This window comes from Argiope bruennichi, chromosome X2 (genome assembly GCF_947563725.1).
Source record: "Argiope bruennichi chromosome X2, qqArgBrue1.1, whole genome shotgun sequence".
Classification (NCBI taxonomy): domain Eukaryota; kingdom Metazoa; phylum Arthropoda; class Arachnida; order Araneae; family Araneidae; genus Argiope; species Argiope bruennichi.
This window is the reverse complement of record NC_079163.1, coordinates 32288646-32308700: the sequence shown is the minus strand read 5'-3', so window position 1 is coordinate 32308700 and position 20055 is coordinate 32288646. Positions and strand designations below refer to the sequence as shown.

The 20055-nt window shown below is 28.1% G+C and overlaps 1 protein-coding gene across 1 annotated transcript in view; it reads left to right on the top strand.

The window, feature by feature from the left end:
- The first annotated feature begins 7551 nt into the window (after positions 1-7551).
- LOC129960662 (dendritic arbor reduction protein 1-like) overlaps positions 7552-20055 on the top strand; it is a 73263-nt gene continuing 60759 nt past the window's right edge. Inside the window, exon 1 of the mRNA XM_056074212.1 lies at positions 7552-8240. Within this exon, the coding sequence (XP_055930187.1) occupies positions 8103-8240 (138 nt within the window). The 5' untranslated portion in view covers positions 7552-8102. The remainder of the gene's footprint in view (positions 8241-20055) is intronic.

Below are 20055 nucleotides of genomic sequence, written 5' to 3'. Positions count from 1 at the left end.
TTAAAATATTCAATTTGGCTTTTCTTTGCTTGTGTGAGTGAAAATTAAAACGCACAAAAAAAAACCAAACAAATGAAATATAGTATATGATCTTGGAACCAAAATTATAGATCTCCAATAGGTTTTGGATCTTGTAGGTGAAAGAGTAGAGGTCCAAAATGCTTACTCAATTCTTTTCACTAAACGACAAATCTAGGCATAAAACGCACTCTATTTTGGAAATATACGAGCAAGTCAGGATACCAACATTTCCTCTGGTTCTTTGTCTTACTACGAATGAAAAAAAATCATGGGAAATTATAAATACTTTCTATATATGGTGTAATAATAATATACATAGCCAGCTTATCAAATAGATAATCGCTTAGGAGCCCGATAAAGATAGGAAACAACGAAGTTTCTATTTCTTATGATATCTTTCGAGAAATTTAATTCCTTGCTTTTCTTTGATTTGCCAGGATCGTATGCTCGAATTTATACAAATAAATATTAAGAATTATTTAAATTCCAGAATATTATTCTTATGATTTTTTTTCTTTTGAAACTTATTGATTCTTTAGTCAACAGTTCTTGGAAATATATATTTTTTTTTTATCAGAATGTTTGGATTACATTGAAAAAAAGTATAATTATTTTTTCATTTCGTTAAAAGTTGTATCCTTTTGTTAAAATTCCTTAAATTTTGATTTTCTTTTATGCCGGAGTTACTTAAATGAACTGTCTTGAAAATAACCTGCAATTAATTTTTTTTTATTTATCAGAATATCTATTAGTTAAAAATTGCTTATATAAATCTTAAAAACAATAAAAAACATTTGTTTTAGAAGTTAAGGAAGGGAAAGAGGGCTCCTAAAATTGTTTTGCACTCCTACAAGACTTAATCCACTCTCTTGATAATATTCTAAATGAAAGTCTTCAAATAATCACAATTGATTATTGTATAGCTTAAGGATTTTCAGTGAAAATAATAAGATTTACAAATTTAATGTTCATATTTTTACTCCAAAAATTATTATTCCTCACGAGAAAATAAATGATTATCATTGAAAATAATCCAGCTTAACCGTGAAGAACAAGTACATGGTGCTCTTATGATAAAGTTTTGGATTTGGAAAGCAGAATCGTGGAATCGAAATTCAATTTCATCAAACATCCATCATGCATGTGGATTTGGTGCAATTTAGATGTACCATTGTGGGTTATACTGACGATGGTACGGTATGGAAAGATAGAAGAGATGCCGGCTCTAGTATCTGAAATCCGTCAAGGCAAGTTTAGGTTATTTATATTAACATTCCGTTTTAAAGCATTTACGAGGGTAATTTTGGAAATGACATCTTACTTTTGAACCATAGTCAGATGATGAGGATTGTATCTGAGCTGGCAACCCCTCTCCAAACTGCCACACCATACCAACAGAATATGTTTGACCCAGACGGATTTAACATGCACCAGATGCGCTTACATGGTGGTTCTTCAGTGGAACCGTGTTTTGAATTTGGAAGTCTCCGACTCCGGAGCCCTTAGGCCGCCCTCATAATCTTATAAAATCCATAAAAAAACCCTAAGCTGGCTTGAAAACGGCGCATAAATCTAAGCATCCTAATCTGATGAAAATTTACTCATTGAAAAAGTAATCGCTTGTAAAGTACGTTATATGTTAAGGTATTTTACTTTATGTTGAAAAAGACCTCCTTTATGACCTTGAAATTTCATTTCATTTAAAAGCCGTGTTTCGGATTGAAAAGAAAACACTCACTAATACTTTTCCCGGTGAATGCTGTAAATGCACAAACACTACCAACAATAACTATGCAAATTTCCATATTTTAAGTCATTTCACAGACCTTCAGTGAAGCATTTCTGAAATTTACATAAATATAAAACAATACTATTAATGAAAAGTAGAAAATAAACTCAAAGATCTGATTAAAAATTAAATTTATATTAAAAAAAGTCTCATTCTGTATTTATTTTTTCTAAGAAAATTTGAAAATAATGTACGGAGATAACATCAATTACATGTTTGAAAACATCAAAATTTTCTTAAAATATGAAAATATCTTATTTTTTAAAGAAATACACGCATTAAAATGATAAGTACATTAAAACATATTGTTTCAAAATATCAATCAAGTCTTAATTCTGATACGTTTTAGAACTGATACATACAGTTTGAAGACACTTTAAATGTAACTAATGCTAACAGCTTCTGAATTCGATACTGACTTCCGAGAGTAAAAAAATTGCAAATAAATCATCCTGCCTTCCACGATCAATCATTAAAATGAATCATGCAAAATGTCAATAGATCATTTAATCATCATCAAGAGATCAATTTCATGAAAAGTTTATTTTGATGATCTCAGATAAAAATTAAAACAAAAGATAATTTAAGTATTAATCCTGTCCCGATTCAAAAACAACCCGATTCAAAGAGAAATATTTTAGAATGGACCTCAGCAGTAGTCGAACGACGAGGACGGTATCCCTTCTCCAAATTTCTGCGACACGCCAGCGGGAGGACCTTTGATGTTGGCGTGCACCAGGTCCATATTAAACCCTTTAACTTAACTTCACTTGTTTCATGTTTGTAAGAATTGATTTTTGTATTCCTGATTAGTTGCCAAAAAGTTAAGTGTGTAGTTGCAATATTTGCTGTTTTTCTTATTTGTTTATTTCATTGCACATAATGTAATTTTTCTGTGGCGCATTATTTAAGTTGGTGCAAAAATATTTCTGTTTCTTCTGAGAGTAAGAGCTCTAAGTTTAAAATAACGAATTAACTTTGATCAATGATATATTTTCCATTTTATTCTGTTATTACAACTTGGCAATTTTTTTACAACTTCATGTATCCATCTACATAAAACTTCTAATACTTATCTACAAAAAAACTGATCACGTGCATCCTCATTTTTTCACTGTCATTATGAGCTTTACCATTAAAGAGTTTTGTGGAAATATAAATGAATGATTATTTGATGGCAATAGGTGTGGACTTTGCGATAGATATAACATCACTTCTTAACTGAATTTTAAAATCAGTTCTCTAAAGATGATCATGACCTTTCAGTGTCCCGGAGAAACACGATTCCTTAACGATTTACAAATTCAAAATATTTTTACGATATTGGATTGGTTTAGTAGAATCTCTAGTTTTAATCATTTTTAACAGTACACAATGAAGGCAACTAAACCCAGTATCTTAATAAATCCATCAAACTAAAGGCAGAATATTCTTTTGGAGAATTTCAGCTTTCAATTTGATGCTCGCTTTGTGATTACGATTTCTCCGGAATAAATTGTTATGGCAAACAATTTAATGTTAACTTATTTCAAAAGTTAATAATTTTGATTACGTTATAAATGTAAATAGCAGATTTGGTACTCATTGCTCATTGAGTACTTTCAATTAATGTTCTCACGCACTGTAATATGACGATCCGATTCAATTATGGTAATTATTTAGTAATCCTCAACTTGAATTATCTACCCATCAACATGAATTGTCGATCATTAGTTACCTTTTAATGAAAATCATCAGAAAAATTAAGTTTTCTAAATTAGTTCTGAAAAATGAATCAATTTAATTATTAACATCTTAAACTCAATGTATTTCCTGATTATCAACAGCTTTTTTGCGTTTATAAAAATAGAAAAATAGATTAAAATTCCCTTTTTGTCGCTACTTATTAAGGACAGCATAAGCAATTTTAAATTAAATGAAGCACAATTTGCATTAAAAGTGTAGGATTGAATAATTAAAATCAAATAAATACAATAACCGACAGAAATTTTGCAAACAGTTAACTAAACTATCTTCGGCAAAATCCACAATTGTTCTTTGAACCAATCTCACATATAGAGCTTTTGCAGTTATCACGAGTATATAAAAAAAATTACACACTCATCTGTAAACTCGTAGAAAATTCGTATTTAAAAGAATAGCAATAGTAAATTTTTAATTAAAAATTCTTAGCCGGAAGGGAGATAAAATAGAATTGCACTCGGAACAAAAAACTCCTCGAATTTGGTCTCATTATATTACGTAAGAATCATTACTGAAACTTTTGTCATATACTTAAGCAAAATTGTAATAAAAGAACAATAGAAAATATCGTAAATGTTAAGTTGCAGTGATGCCTGATTGTACTCTGAACTTTTCAGTTAGTGGATCGGAGATCTACTTAAGCCATCAAACATTCATCGTGGATTTAGACTGATAATCTGTTTTCTTGTGTTAAATATCCTCATATTTGTGTGCCTGGAAATTGAGACACTGAATCAGATATAATCTTCATTATCAAATTACGACTGAAAATTATAAGGCTCGATCAAAATATTTTTATTACAGCTTAAAAACGGGATCAAGTTAAAACTGGGGCATGTATAGCAGGATTGTGCATTCCAGAAAGTATTAAATTTAAGATTTAAAAAAATCGGGCTTAGAGTTGAAGTGTTTTTTATAATTGAGGTATTTCCTACATTTGCATTGTTTCTTGGCGAAAGAATTCAGTACTTACGAATACATTCTTCATCACTTAAGGAATACCCTATCTCTAATTTCGCCTATATATTTAATTCCAAAAGTAAGTCCATAGATGAAGATAGACCATAAATTCCATGTATGATGAAGCATGCGTCCGTAGATGAAGACAGACTAAAGATAGTAAGTCCATGTAGATGAAACATTCGTCCTTAGATGAAGATAGACTACATAGTAAATCCATGTATTATGAAACATTCATCCCTAGATGAAGATAGACTATAGATAGTAAGTACATGTATGATGAAACATTATTCCTTAGATGAAGATAGACTATAGATGGTAAGTTCGTGTATGATGAAACTATAAGTATTCTCCCTTCAGTGTTTTGTGCTTCATAGTATATAGAAGGGGAAAAAAAAGATTCTTTGGATGGTCTTTTTTTCGTCTCCTATTGCAACCAAAAAGTGATACAAATCTACAATTTTGATAACAAAACCATATGTCAAATTTCATCTAAGTCTTCATAGACTCGACTATACCGATGGACAGTGCATTTGGTGAAGATCTACAATTATGAAGATAAAATTACATATTAAATTTCATGACCACATGTACCACCGCAAATGTGCATATGGTCATTATTCTTTTTACATGCACATGGACGCACAGACTGATAGACTTTTTTTTTACAAGGATCTCTTTCAAAATTTATTAGAATTATAAAATTTCGGTGTAAGGACTCCTTTCCAAATTTCATCTTTCTAGTTCGTAGGATTTTTGGGTTATTGTAGACGGACAGACATGATTCTAAATTGCTATATCGAAATTAAATAGTTCAAAACGGGAAGATTCGTCAAGATTTCTGGGTCACATTTTTAGAAGATTGCAATACTATCTCTTTATAAATTTCGTATACGAGAAATGAAAAATTATGCAAACTTTTCTGAATTGATTTGCAGGGTTGAAAAATATCTTGTTCCCCCCCCCCTCCTTTAGATTTCCTTGCAATTCTGCATACGATAAGAATGGATGCTAAAATATTTAAATATAAATGCATAAATGCCAAAGTAAGCACCAAACAAGGTGATATTTTTAATTTTTTTTTCTAAAACTTAAATTATTTATTTTACAAATATCAAACACAAATTAAAGTTTCAAATTTAAGAAGAAACGAAACAAATTTTTGAAACAAAAAGTTAAAGATGATGAGTATAATGCTAATAATAATAATAATAATTTAAAATAGAGAAAAGAACATCTGAATTTATTGTAATTTGGAATTTTAGAAAGCAATAGAATATAGATGTAAAACTATCTTAAAAAATCTTTTTCTGCGATAAATGAAACAATACTTTTTTTTTAAATGATGAAAGAAAAAAAAGTAACTTTAGAAATGTTAATGATTTGATAATACCTGATTTATACTGCTAGGAAATAATTATTTATTTTAATAACTTTCTTAAGTACGAGGTAAATTAATGTTTGCTTGAAGTTATTATTATTTTTTTTTCTTCTTCATCACGCACTTGTAATAGTAAAAGCCCATTATACTTTCTTTTCAATGGAATTTCAACAGAGTAAAATATTAATATTTTCCTAAAGTGAAAATCTTTTCATACCCACGAGGTCATCATAGCATATTGTAAAATTGAATGCGATTAAATGTATACGTAGCTACATTTGCAATTGATTATAACATCACGGCATTTTTTTCATAGATATTAAAATAAAAATATGCGATTGGTTCGAATTGAATAATCAAAACAATTTTTAAAAACGCAACATTATTAGTTTACTAAACAGTAAAATTTTCTGTTTTAATGTGTATTTTTAATCTTTTTGTCATTAATTTATAATTCGTCATTAAAAATTTGATTTAATCTTGCGATTAATTTTTCTCATTAATAAATTTAACAACTGATAGCTAAATTCTGAAAATATTAAATTAGTGTATTGTCATCGAGAACACGCAAGAGTACTTTAGTACATCAAGAAATGATCGAAGAATTGATAGTAAAATTCAGTTTCTAGAAGCCTAAAACAATCAAACTAAATAAAAGTGCATAAAAGTAAGTATTGCGTTTAAGTCATCTGATAAGTTATGACTTTTATAATTTTGTATCTTTCTTTTGTCTGAATAATATAAACTTAGTTGCACGTGATCTTGTTATATGTCAGATCTCAGTTTTTTATATACTAGGATTTTTCATTGCTTATTTAACTAAAAATTATTTTGCTTCATTCCTCTAGTTTTTCTTTTTTCTAACAGAGCACAAGTCGATGAGTACAGTTTTTCAACAAAGGTAAAATGATAATAATAATAATTAACAAAAGTGATTTTTATCGTCTTAGTTGATATTTTCAAGGTAAAGAATGCCTTTTTCTCTGACTGGTATTACAGACTCCAGCATTTTCTTTTCATCATCTTACTATGGCTTAAGCATCTTGTCATTCAATTTAGAAGAATAGAGCTTTTAAAAATCAGATTCACAGGTGCAATCATTGCATAAATTTTACTAATAGCATTAAATCCACAATTATTTTTTGTTGGTATAAACATTTAAAAATCTTAAAGTGTATATTTTTTTCCAATTAAATATAATTTAAGCACATAATTATGCTTTTATGCGAAGCTCTGAAATAATTATCACAAGTTTTCATTAAAAACAGAAAATTATTTGAATTTTATAAAACTTATCAGAAACTATAATAGATTTTATATTTTTATATTTTATGAGTCATTTTTTAAATATTGTCATTAATTCACTCTTCGAAAACTTAAAAAAACAACTCGAAAAAAGACTAAAGTTTTATGCTATTATAAATACAGTATCGCAATTTTAGTCGGTAAAGTTCTAACGAAAGAGAAAATTCCAGTACATTTGCAATTAAGCGCCAATTCCGCATAAACGAGCTAAACTAGTGGCCATCTGAGTAGCAACCCTAAATTAAAAGTTTTCGTTTCTCATCCAATGAACAGAGAGCATCAAGATACGTCACTGTCTACGTCACTATCAACCCACCCAGCCGCTGGGCCAAGCCATGATTCGATCCTCAAATCAGCCGCAGAAGAACGCGGTTTGAAGGAAAAGTTGTAAAACTTTTTTTTCTTCCATCCAAAAAATACCCCACCATTAGAAGTTCGAAAATCCCCAAATAGCCTAGTTCGGTATTCGTTACCAGAGGGCGAACATACCTTTTCGCCCATGCCGTACTGTAGCTCTACCACTGCCGAGGCAAATCATCAAGTTGTATTACAGGGCCCATGACGGCCTAGTCTTGGGGGGAATTGATTGCAAGTTTTTAGCGAACGGATCGGCATCAAGACGGCTTTTAACCGGCGTGTTGCTATTGACTTATCGCGGTGTTTGGATTGATTTGACATTACCCTTTCACCACTCGGAGCACATGCTAATGTTGGATTGTTGATTAATTGTGACAGTGGAACGGTGGTCGTCAATGGACACGATTTGTTTTAATTATAGACATTTATAAACATTTTATTAGGTATTCTGTTTCTGACAGACTGGAACCTGATGCCGAACTTTTCAGAATTTAAAAACGACCCTTTGACGGGGTCGTGGGATTGCATTTTGTAGAGCATCCAATAATGGATGCTAGCTTTTATTTTGTGCATCAAGACGACAGCAGTCAAGAATTAGATGACCAGATTGTGCCAAGCTCTAAACTTACTCTTTTCCATGATCAGAATGCAGCTTTGCCATTTATAACAGCCTCTGCAACGAAAGTAAGTAATTTTTGCTTTCATTTCATTTTTTCTAAATAGTGTTATTTTTCAATACAGAGAATAGTGTTTAGTTAATTTCATTTATAAATTATGTAAGATAATTAGAGAAAGCTTCACGAAATAGGAAATGCTGCTATTTAATGCCATTCAATTTGAATGGAAGTAAGATGAATTCGTGTATGTGATTTGCTAATAATTTATAAATAAAAAATCAAGAATCTCTTTTATTAATTCAGGAGAATTTTTTTACTGAATTTTGATAAATCCATTTTTTGGTTGATGTATTACCATTTTGTTTTACCTAAAATTTAAAAATATACATGAAAGTTTAAGAAACATTTTCATTGAATTTAAAGGATTCTAAAAATAGTGAAAAAAAAAAAATACTTTAAAAATTCTGAATAAAAAATTGTTTTTTTAAGAAATTTTTTGTTTGTATTGTTTTTTAAAAAATTTCGTTGCTTTTCTTTCTTTCTTTCTTTTTGTAACGTGATTTTCTGGATGGGTGATATACAAACAAAACAGTTAATCTCAGTTAACAGTTAAACAGCTCACAAATGGTTATCCATTGTTTACACAAAGTAATGAGAATAGCAGTTCAGTTTCAGAAGAATAGTCTCAACAATGCTGACAAAAATTTAAAAAAATGAAACGGAGAGTTGTAATAAAAATAATGAAACTAATGAAAACGAAACAGACAGCGATAATAATGTTGAAAAATATGTTAATGAATTATGTAGGCTTTTAGGTTGCGACTGATAAACTGAAAAAAATAAATAGAAATCTGGAAAAAAGTTAAGAATATGTTAGCTTTTTCTCCAAATTTCGATTTTCTTTTTGTGAACAAGAAATATATTTAGTTGAAGGTACTATTATATAATTGTTTTTCTCCTCTTACTCTCGTTCATTCTGCACAAAGCTATGCAATGATCGGAGAATTAAGAGAAATTTATTTTCCTACAGAAAAATTATTTCAGAATAGTTATCGTATAAAATAACAAAATGAATTCATGCCATTTTGAAAAGATATTTCTTCTTGCTTGAGTATATTATTTCTGATTCATCAGATATTTATTATACTTCATCAGATATTTATTATCATTTAGTTGATATTCCTTATGAAATGACTTTTGATGATGACTCAATGACTTGTCATTTATACTTATGACACTTTATCATATGTAACTTACAGTTTGTATAGATGCTTAAATCTGTGCATGGGAAGTATCAAAGTTATTTTAATGTTTCGTGAGAGGGAAGGGTGATAAATTTGTTCCATTTCTTTTTACAGTGTATATTCTTTTTCAGATAGTTTTATAATACATCAATTTTCAAACTGAGAATTTGATAAGTACTGTACTATAAGTTTAGTGTATACCATATATAATCTCCATTATACATATGAATATTGCCACCTTTCTTATGGTGTGGCTACACTTACTACAGATAAAAAGGGAATGATGTATGAGATATTATCGGTTGCATTCAGATTTCCTGTTTTAATTCCCATTGTGCTTCCAATTTTGTTTTCGAAATGTAATGTTATTACGTTAGCTGTAATCATAAACAATGTTCAACGGTTTGTGATATATAATAACGTTATCATGGAAATTATGTATAATGTTGTGAAAACGATACTGATTTTAATGAATTATTAACCATCTAGAAGGTTACGCATGTCTGGTCTTAGAAGAACAAATGTGAAAAAATTATCACATAGATAAATTTATTCATTTGTTTAGTATATATTAAGGAATTATGAAAATTAAAATGTCTAATGTTCATGTTGATTTATTTAAATTATAACGAAAACAAATAATTCCTTCCATCAGTTTTCCCCTCTCAACGTTTGTCTCTTGTTACCAATTTTAAAAATTTTTAATTGGGAAAAACGAGTAATTAATGATAACAAAATTGAGAAATTAATAATTAATAGACAATGATTGGAGGATTCATGGACATGGCTCCGATATGGAAGAGACAAATGACTTATTTCATTTGCCTTTTCTTTTCATTAGGATTTCTTTTTTTTTTTTTTTGTATATCTGTTATTGTATAATACAACGAACTAAAATTACGTTAATTTATATAATATGTAATAATATCATGCCAAAAAACATAAAATTTCTGTCAGTCATATATAACGAACAAAATTATATTGTAAAAACGATATAAAGTAAATGCCTGCTCTGAAATGAAAAAAAATATATACACTATGTAAAATATAACTGTAATCACCATAAAAAAATTATCGCCGAGTATATTGATTCTAGCTTGGAATTATCGTTGTATTGTTCTAATTTGTTATAAATGCTCCATAACTAGTTACAAGATGGCCGTTAGAAACGGTCTGTAGTCTGTTATCAATGAAAGACCTTGAAATATTTCATGTCAATTATAGTCATTTTTTTCATTGCTTATTTTTTATAAGAAGACTGCAAGCTGATATTTAGCTTTAGAAATCTATTACATTTAACCTCACTGCGAGTTGAGGTTAAAAAAAGGTAATTTTTAAAGAAATTGTAACAATAAATCCGTTTTATTCCACAGGAGAAATAAAATTTGTCTGTTATAAATTAAAGATGGCGCACATTTAAGTTCTTAACTTGTATCCAAAAGTTTTTCTCGAAAGATAAGAATCCTAATTAATGTCAATTTATTCTGAGATTATTCAGAAATAATAGTCTTTTATGAAAAAAATTATATTCTTCAGTTTGAAATCGCATAAATTAAATTTTAATCATACAATAATTCTAAAATTACCTTTCTTTTCCAAAACGATTTTTGAATTTTGATTACAGAATTAAAAATATAGATTTCATTTTAATTTTAAGTCATTCTTCTAAGTCGTAAGTGAAATATTGCTACAAAATAATGACATTTAATTTCGTATTAATATTTGCTAATTATTTTTTATAGCAAGTCCATCTTTTTGTATTAACATCATATTTAAAGTAGAAAAGGTTATGTATATATGTGTGTGTATATATATACATATTTCCCTACACCAGTCGTAAATTTTTAGACATTACAGAAGCTTTTTCTTATCTATAGCATACTTAAAAGTGAGCGTGTTGATGTATATAAATAAATCCATTGAATTAAATTTGATTCACAGAAAAGAAAATTTTAGGAATAACCTTACCTTATAAAATTACCTTTTTTACCTTATAAAATTTCTCTTTATTTTCTACAAATAAAAACTCGTCAAAATAATTTTTAACAATTTTTCTTTTACCGTTCAACAAAAATGTTCCAATATTATTCATAACTTTTATATCAAGCAGCTTATGTTTTGAAAACAGTTTGACGAAAACGAAAATTTTTTACTTCGAGCTTATGAACCAACACATTTTACATTATTTCAAATTCATGTTTAAAAGAAAGCATAGTCATCGATTTATTATAATTAGATTGTTTCTTTTTCATCAGAATTTGCGAATTCATTACAAGCATTTTTTAGTTATGAGCTGGAATTTATAACTATTTACTAATAAGAGTCTTTCAAGATGAATTATATTATTGGGATTAATCAATACATGTTTAATATTTTAAATTCCAAGTTTCAGTAAATGCTGTTGAATTTCCAAAGCATTATTTAAGCTTCATCTGAAACAATTTACTAAAATTTTACTATATATTAAGAATTAATGTTCATAAATATCATATATTATCATTAAATTGGCGATCAGTTATTAGATCGTACAGTATGAAATCGAATGATTTGAACGATTAAAAACGATTATTTTTAATGCTTTCGCATTAAAAATTTCTTTTCTATTTGAATAACCTTAAGGGTTTTACATTTTCAAAAGAAGGCAAATATAAAGTTAAAATAAAGAAAAATCCGTAACGGTAAATATTGTAGAGTATGCGTAATTTATTTTTATGCGTAAACCGATTAAATCTGTATCAACTGGCGCTATACAAAGAAATTAAACTTGTTTACGTTAATTCGACAATAATTGTATAACTATCTCTATTTCTTCGTATAAATCCAGAAAATTGGGTTATCTTGAAGCACTCATACTTTGTTATTCATTTAAGATTGAGTTTTATATACGAAGAAATTTAGCTTCAACATTAAGCACAGTTTCATCATCATTTAAAGAAATTTAAATTCGCCAGAAATTATATCGTGTTTTTATTCAAAATATTTTTTTATTTAAATTTTAGAATTTATTGAAATAACGCTTGTCAATAGATTTTAAAAATTATTTGAATCTCAATGGCTTTCTTGATACATGACTTTGTTAATTACTACACTTTAGAGATTAAGTTTCAAAATACAAATACGCCATCAGCAAATAATTTCTCAAAAGTATTGTTTGGAAAGGTGAATGCTTTTATCTGTATTAAATTTTAAAATAAAAAGAAACAGTTATTCAATGACAACTAATTTCCAACATTTAGTTTTTAGCAGTGAGCAGCTGTTTGGAGACGCTATGTATCTGGAGACCAGCAGCTGTTTCTGTTTTATTTACTTTAACATCAAATGATATCAATGATTACATTTTATTTAACAGATACAATCTTTATTTTTGTGCATGAGAGCTAGTTATGGGGTTTAAGAGTAATTTTGTTGTACTCCAAAGTTTAATTGTTATTTCTAGTGACTTTTTTAGTAAGATTTCCATGTTTAACTAGTATTTGTTCGTAAGCCTAGAAAACATTAAATAGCCACATTAAATATTTACACATTCTTTTTTCGCTAATATGCACGTTAATCAGTGCATTTTAACATTTAACAAAAATCGAAAATTAATTCTGTCATTTATTTAATTAAAAAATTATTTTTGGTTCTTAAAATAAATTTTACTCTTTATATAAGACTTTTTGAATTAAGTACTGCGAAATTGCTGTGCACTGTCAATATAACTAAGCGAAATATTATAATTTAATTTATTGTAGTGATATTTTAAATCGATAACAAATATTAAAAGACGTTTTTTGGTATTTTAATGATAATTTAACCTTTTTCTATTTCCCGTGAGCGATTAGCTTTCAAATTTGTCGTATTCTAATTTTTCTGTTATTTCTTCTTTCTTTTTTTCCTTTCTATATTTATTCTCTCTTGTGTTATAATTTAGTTTTCAATAATTCTCCTTTCGATACAGTCGATTGATTCTTGTTAGTTTTTTTACTATATTTTTGTAACGTTATTAAGAATAGGATTAAACCTCTTCAATAATTCACTTTTATGGTTAATAAACCATTTTTTACATTTAAGGTTTAATGCGAGAATATAGATTACTTACAATAGAAGATTATTCATTTCTTTTAAGTTTGAATTCATTGGTTAACCTTACGTTCACTGCTGTTTAGCATGTGATAAAAGATTTAATACCGCTCGTAACAAGATTATTAAAGTTTTTGATGTTTTTATACTATTGTTAAGCTTTAACACTTTCTTTTCAACAGAGATATGAGTTCTTGTAAAAAGTGCAACTAATGTTAGAATCATCGGGCTCATTTGTTAATTTTTTTCTTTTATTTTTCTATAAGAATGGATGGATCTTTTTTTTTCCCTCACTTATTGTTCATGTTCCTTCAAAGAGTATAATTTTTCCATTTAAATTAACTCGCAAAAGAGTAATAAAAATTAAGTTAAGCGTGTGTGTATTAAAAAGAAAGGCCTTTTGCTCATAATGCAACGGAAATTCTCATATTCTTTGGAAGACAGCAACTGAAAAAAGAAGGAATTTTTAAAATTATGATAAGTAAGAATGTTTAATTGAAATGAAGAAAGAATGATTATTTATATTGATGGTGTGATGAAATTAAATCTAAAAGTAGATATTTTAGGAAGAATTCTTTTTTTTTTACTGCCATAGTCGAAATGGACTTCTTGTTCTGATTTGAAGTTAGTTACACTCGTTGTTTTTTAGCTTTGCATTGTTGCTGATATGCTAAAAAACAGATGCTGCTTAATATAGACTCCCTAGTTATGCCTATTCAATTTTTAGACTGAGAATGATTCAAGTACGATCACATTAAGGTTTTTACTAATTATATTAAGCCGTAATCGTTTGTTTAATTTGAATACAATGCTCATTGTTTCTTAGATACTTCGAAGTTAAGAGACAATTTGCTACGGTGATCATTCTCTACAACTTTCTTTTATGTGATTTCTTTTATGTCACGGTTGAAAATGCAACTTATACTAAGAGACGTTTAAGTAAAAAATCATTCATTTGCGTGTGCTTGCTTCTTTAATTGAATAATACACGCTACCATAATGGTTCAAGACAGAGATGATGAATCATAAATGATCAGTTTTATTACTATCGTTAACGATAGGAAAAAATTGATAACTTTCATAGATAGTTCCTTGAAAAATGTATCACTTTGCGATTTATGATTTGAATCATTTTCATGATGATTTTTTTTCTCACATTCCTTTAAGATGAGTTCATTTTTTCAATATTTCAGTTGAAATAGTTTGCTTATAAAGTTTTGATTAAATAATATAGTAACCTAAACGTTTCTCAACATTTCATGTATAGAAAGTCATAAAGTGACAATTCTGAGTTTATTTCGTTTTTGTAGACCTTTTCAGTTTTATTTAACTTACAAATCACTGGTTTGTAATTAAAAATTTCAATTTATAAAATCTATCAAAAATGACTTTTTTGGAATCCGTTCAGTACTTAACCTTTTGTGCTATGAATTTATTTAACATCTTAATTAGATAACATATCCCATTTGGAACATTTATAGTTATTTCTGTTTTTTTTAACAGAAAAGACACTTGAGATGTAGAAGTTTTTCAAAGTAACTTTTGCGTTTTAAATTACTTAATACTTTCACTTAATTGCAGATTTAAATATTGGAAAAATCAATAATTCGTTGCACATGTCAGACACGTCATTATAGCGCAAGAAGGTAAGAGGACTAGAAAAAGATTTGTGCATTTTTTTTCCTTCTTAAATCGAGCATTAGCACAACGATTTAATGTTATAAATTATAACTATTTGCTCTCTGATTTTATTTATAATTGCATATGCAAGAATGGAGGCTCTAAGTGAAAACATAGGTAAATTATTGATTAGAATTCGGTTCTAGTTTTCCTTCAATGTTGCACTGAATTTATTTCTTTTACAATATTTCAGTAAAAGATAGTATCTGTGGAGTGCTTTTCGCGTAAAAGTACTTGCATTAAATGCCTTAAGAAAGTATTGCTTTATATTTTTCTCACTTTCGGCAGCTGTTTAAGAAGTCAGTGATTTTATAACATTTCATGAATATATATCTTATTAAGTATTTTAAGGAGTATTTATATCTTATAATTTTCTTGAGAAGGGTGAGATTAAATTAAAGGAACAGGACATTTTCAGGCATTGGAAAATAATTATCTTATTCATTATTACACTTATATTTTTGATAATTATATCGTAATTCTACATTTAAATATTTATTTTTACTTATTTTTCTTTCTATATTTTTTAAAACATTTTTCCATTCACAAACACTTTTTAGGATGCATATTTTATAAAAAATAATATTTATGACTATATAGATTATCTACTACCGATGATCTTCTGGAACGAATGTAAGACAGCTGTCATCGCATTTTCAAACCTGAAAGAATAAATGAATGTGTTCGTGAATTTTCTGTTACTGATTTTTTTCAGAAAAATGCCGTTATCGTAGATTATTCGCGTTTGTACCAAAATTATATATCTTTATGTCTGATTTTATTAAATAATAGATTTAAGGAATTCTAATTTTTATACGATTTGGATCCATAATTTGAAAAACACGTATAGATTTCTTATCTTTAATAAGTGAAGGGTGGTCCTTCTAGATATACAGACTGTTTTAAAATGACTTTAGGATAATTTTTTTTTATCGGGCATCATATTGATCTAAAATTCAATACTATCTATTAACTAAATTTGAAGGAAATAAAATTATCCAAAATTTCATTTACTTGCAGTTTTTGAAAAAAAAAATTTAAAGAAATACGTTGAGTTGTCTCAAATATTTTAAATGGATCGTACAAATAGGGCTCGATTGATAAAGATATCCTAAAATTTAGAAGGATACATTTAAATATCAAAGATGCGACTTAAAGGAAAATTTACTATAATCCTTTGTTTTGCATAAAGTTACACTGAAAGTGTTCCGAAATTAGTAAATAAATTCTGTAGAAGAACACTGCAAAAATATTCCTGTCCATTGTAGACGACATTGCTGATTTATTTTTCTTGCATTTACTGTAGATTTTTGCAAGAGTGTTGGACCTATTTGAAAAAAAAAAAGAAATCTGAAAACACAGTATGTCAGTGAATAATTGGTAGCAATTCAAGTACAATATACAAAAATATAAATGGCTTTAAAGGATTGTGCTCATTCTACCGTTCATTGTAGTCGAAAAACTGAATTAGATTCTCTGATGTTATATGCACAGATCAACAAATTCAAAAATTCAGCAAGAGTAATGGTCCTATTTGAGAAAAAAAAAATCTGAAAACACAGTATGTCAGTGAATAATTGGTAGCAATCCATGTACAATATACAAAAATATAAATGGCTTTAAAGGATTGTGCTCATTCTACCGTTCATTGTAGTCGAAAAACTGAATTAGATTCTCTGATGTTATATGCACAGATCAACAAATTCAAAAATTCAGCAAGAGTAATGGTCCTATTTGAGAAAAAAAAAAATCTGAAAACACAGTATGTCAGTGAATAATTGGTAGCAATCCATGTACAATATACAAAAATATAAATGGCTTTAAAGGATTGTGCTCATTCTACCGTTCATTGTAGTCGAAAAACTGAATTAGATTCTCTGATGTTATATGCACAGATCAACAAATTCAAAAATTCAGCAAGAGTGATGGTCCTATTTGAGAAAAAAAAATCTGAAAACGCAGTATGTCAGTGAATAATTGGTAGCAATCCATGTACAATATACGAAAATATAAATGGTTGAAAGGATTGCGCTCATTCTACCGTTCATTGTAGTCGGAAAACCGAATTAGATTCTCTGATGTTATATATACACAGATCAACAAATTCAAAAATTCAGCAAGAGTGTTAGTCCTATTTGAAAGAAAAATCTGGAAACACAGTATGTCAGTGAATAATTGGTACCAATCCATATACAATATACAAAATTATAAATGGCTTTAAAGGATTGCTGTCATTCTGTCGTTCATTGTAGTCGAAAAACTGAATTAGATTCTCTGATGTTATATGCACAGATCAACAAATTCAAAAATTCAGCAAGAGTGATGGTCCTATTTGAGAAAAAAAAAGAAATCTGAAAACACAGTATGTCAGTGAATAATTGGTAGCAATTCAAGTACAATATACAAAAATATAAATGGCTTTAAAGGATTGTGCTCATTCTACCGTTCATTGTAGTCGAAAAACTGAATTAGATTCTCTGATGTTATATGCACAGATCAACAAATTCAAAAATTCAGCAAGAGTAATGGTCCTATTTCAGAAAAAAAAAAATCTGAAAACACAGTATGTCAGTGAATAATTGGTAGCAATCCATGTACAATATACAAAAATATAAATGGCTTTAAAGGATTGTGCTCATTCTACCGTTCATTGTAGTCGAAAAACTGAATTAGATTCTCTGATGTTATATGCACAGATCAACAAATTCAAAAATTCAGCAAGAGTAATGGTCCTATTTGAGAAAAAAAAAATCTGAAAACACAGTATGTCAGTGAATAATTGGTAGCAATCCATGTACAATATACAAAAATATAAATGACTTTAAAGGATTGTGCTCATTCTACCGTTCATTGTAGTCGAAAAACTGAATTAGATTCTCTGATGTTATATGCACAGATCAACAAATTCAAAAATTCAGCAAGAGTGATGGTCCTATTTGAGAAAAAAAAAAGAAATCTGAAAACACAGTATGTCAGTGAATAATTGGTAGCAATCCATGTACAATATACGAAAATATAAATGGTTGAAAGGATTGCGCTCATTCTACCGTTCATTGTAGTCGGCAAACCGAATTAGATTCTCTGATGTTATATATACACAGATCAACAAATTCAAAAATTCAGCAGGAGTGTTAGTCCTATTTGAAAGAAAAATCTGGAAACACAGTATGTCAGTGAATAATTGGTACCAATCCATATACAATATACAAAATTATAAATGGCTTTAAAGGATTGCTGTCATTCTGTCGTTCATTGTAATCAAAAAACTAAATTAGATTCCCTGATGTTATATCTACACAGATCAACAAATTCAAAATTCTTCATGGGTAAACTCCAACTCTCAAAATAATTCTTTTGAAAATCATCAAGAACTTCAATTTCTTCACTTCATAATAGCCATTAGTTACCATCTGATTTTTTTTCCTCTTTTGAGATATTAATTTTGTTTTTATTTCCTTTTGTGGAGAATAATTATTATAATTATTTTTCATGTATACCATTTAGATTTAACATTAACTTGATCTTAAGTAACTTTTTATTTATTATTGAATCTATATGAATATCTACAGGACTCATTTTGTTCATTTCTTATCCTTACAAACTGTATAGACTATATTGATTTTAAAGCTAGATTTCCTGGACTTCTAGAACAGCTTATCGCTTTTAAAGTAATTTTGATCTTAAAGTAATAGTTGTAAAAGCTTGACCTTTTTATTTAAATGAGTTTCCTATATTTAAATGTTTCAAAATAGCTCTTAAAGTGCAGCATCAAAACAAATGTATCACTTACGTTATTTCGATGTCTCGCTCTCTTTATATGGCCAGTGAAAAATCTCCCGAGATTGCGACCTCTTTTAAAAGTAGTCCAGTGCAGACAGGTCAGGACGCCTTCCAATGTGAAATGTGCCCATCACATCTGTTTAACAAATTCAATTAAACCCTTTGATATCTCAATGCTTTCGCTACATTGGATGATTTCAAACGTCAATCTCTTATAATTGGAAAATTTAACTTGTTTACGATCAGCCTGTGCATTCATGCCAGCTCATGTAATTATTTGGCTTGGTAAATTATCATTTTAAGAAAAAATGAAATATGTAACAAGTGTCAAGTAGTCAGGCAGTTTATTATTATTACAAAGTTCACAAAGCTTTCTTTTGATGAAGAATGAAATATTTGAAGAAAATTACACACTACTATATGTAAAAATTGGATTTTTTTAAAAATATTTTTTCTTATTGAAGTCAATATGAATGCTTAACAAATTTCATTGAAGAATGTAATTGAAAATTAAAGTAATGATAGAAATCTTTGGAATTGGCCTAAAAACTAGCAAGAGCTAATATGGTATTCACATAAGTAAAAGCTAAATAAGAGACTGAATTTCAAAGATACTTTATAGTCTCTGTGATTAATTTTTCTTTCATAATTTCAAATAGAAAAATCATTTTTAATAATCTCTTTTGGGCGTATGTTTTAAAAGATACAACCTGAAATCACACTTAATATCAGATTTAAAAAAATTATCTTCTATTGTGAATTAGTTTACAAATTTGCCGTATTGATAGTAGATGAACTTGATGTAGTTCATTGATGGATATCATTTTATTTTGCATACAATTGATTTATCATCCAATTCATTTCAGAATAATTATGTTCTAAATCAATGGAAGTCCTTGAGCTTAACAATTTCGAAGCTTACGAAAAGGTCTTCGTTTATTTAACCTCTACGGAGTTAAGTATTGCATTGTAAAGTTTTTAACACGATAATAATTTTATTAATCTTATCTGCAAAGATCTGACATTTTGTTATAGTATTTGTAAAACTATAAATACTATAAATATAAAAAAAAACTATAAATATAAAAAATACTATTTCTTATGGGTGTCTTGAAA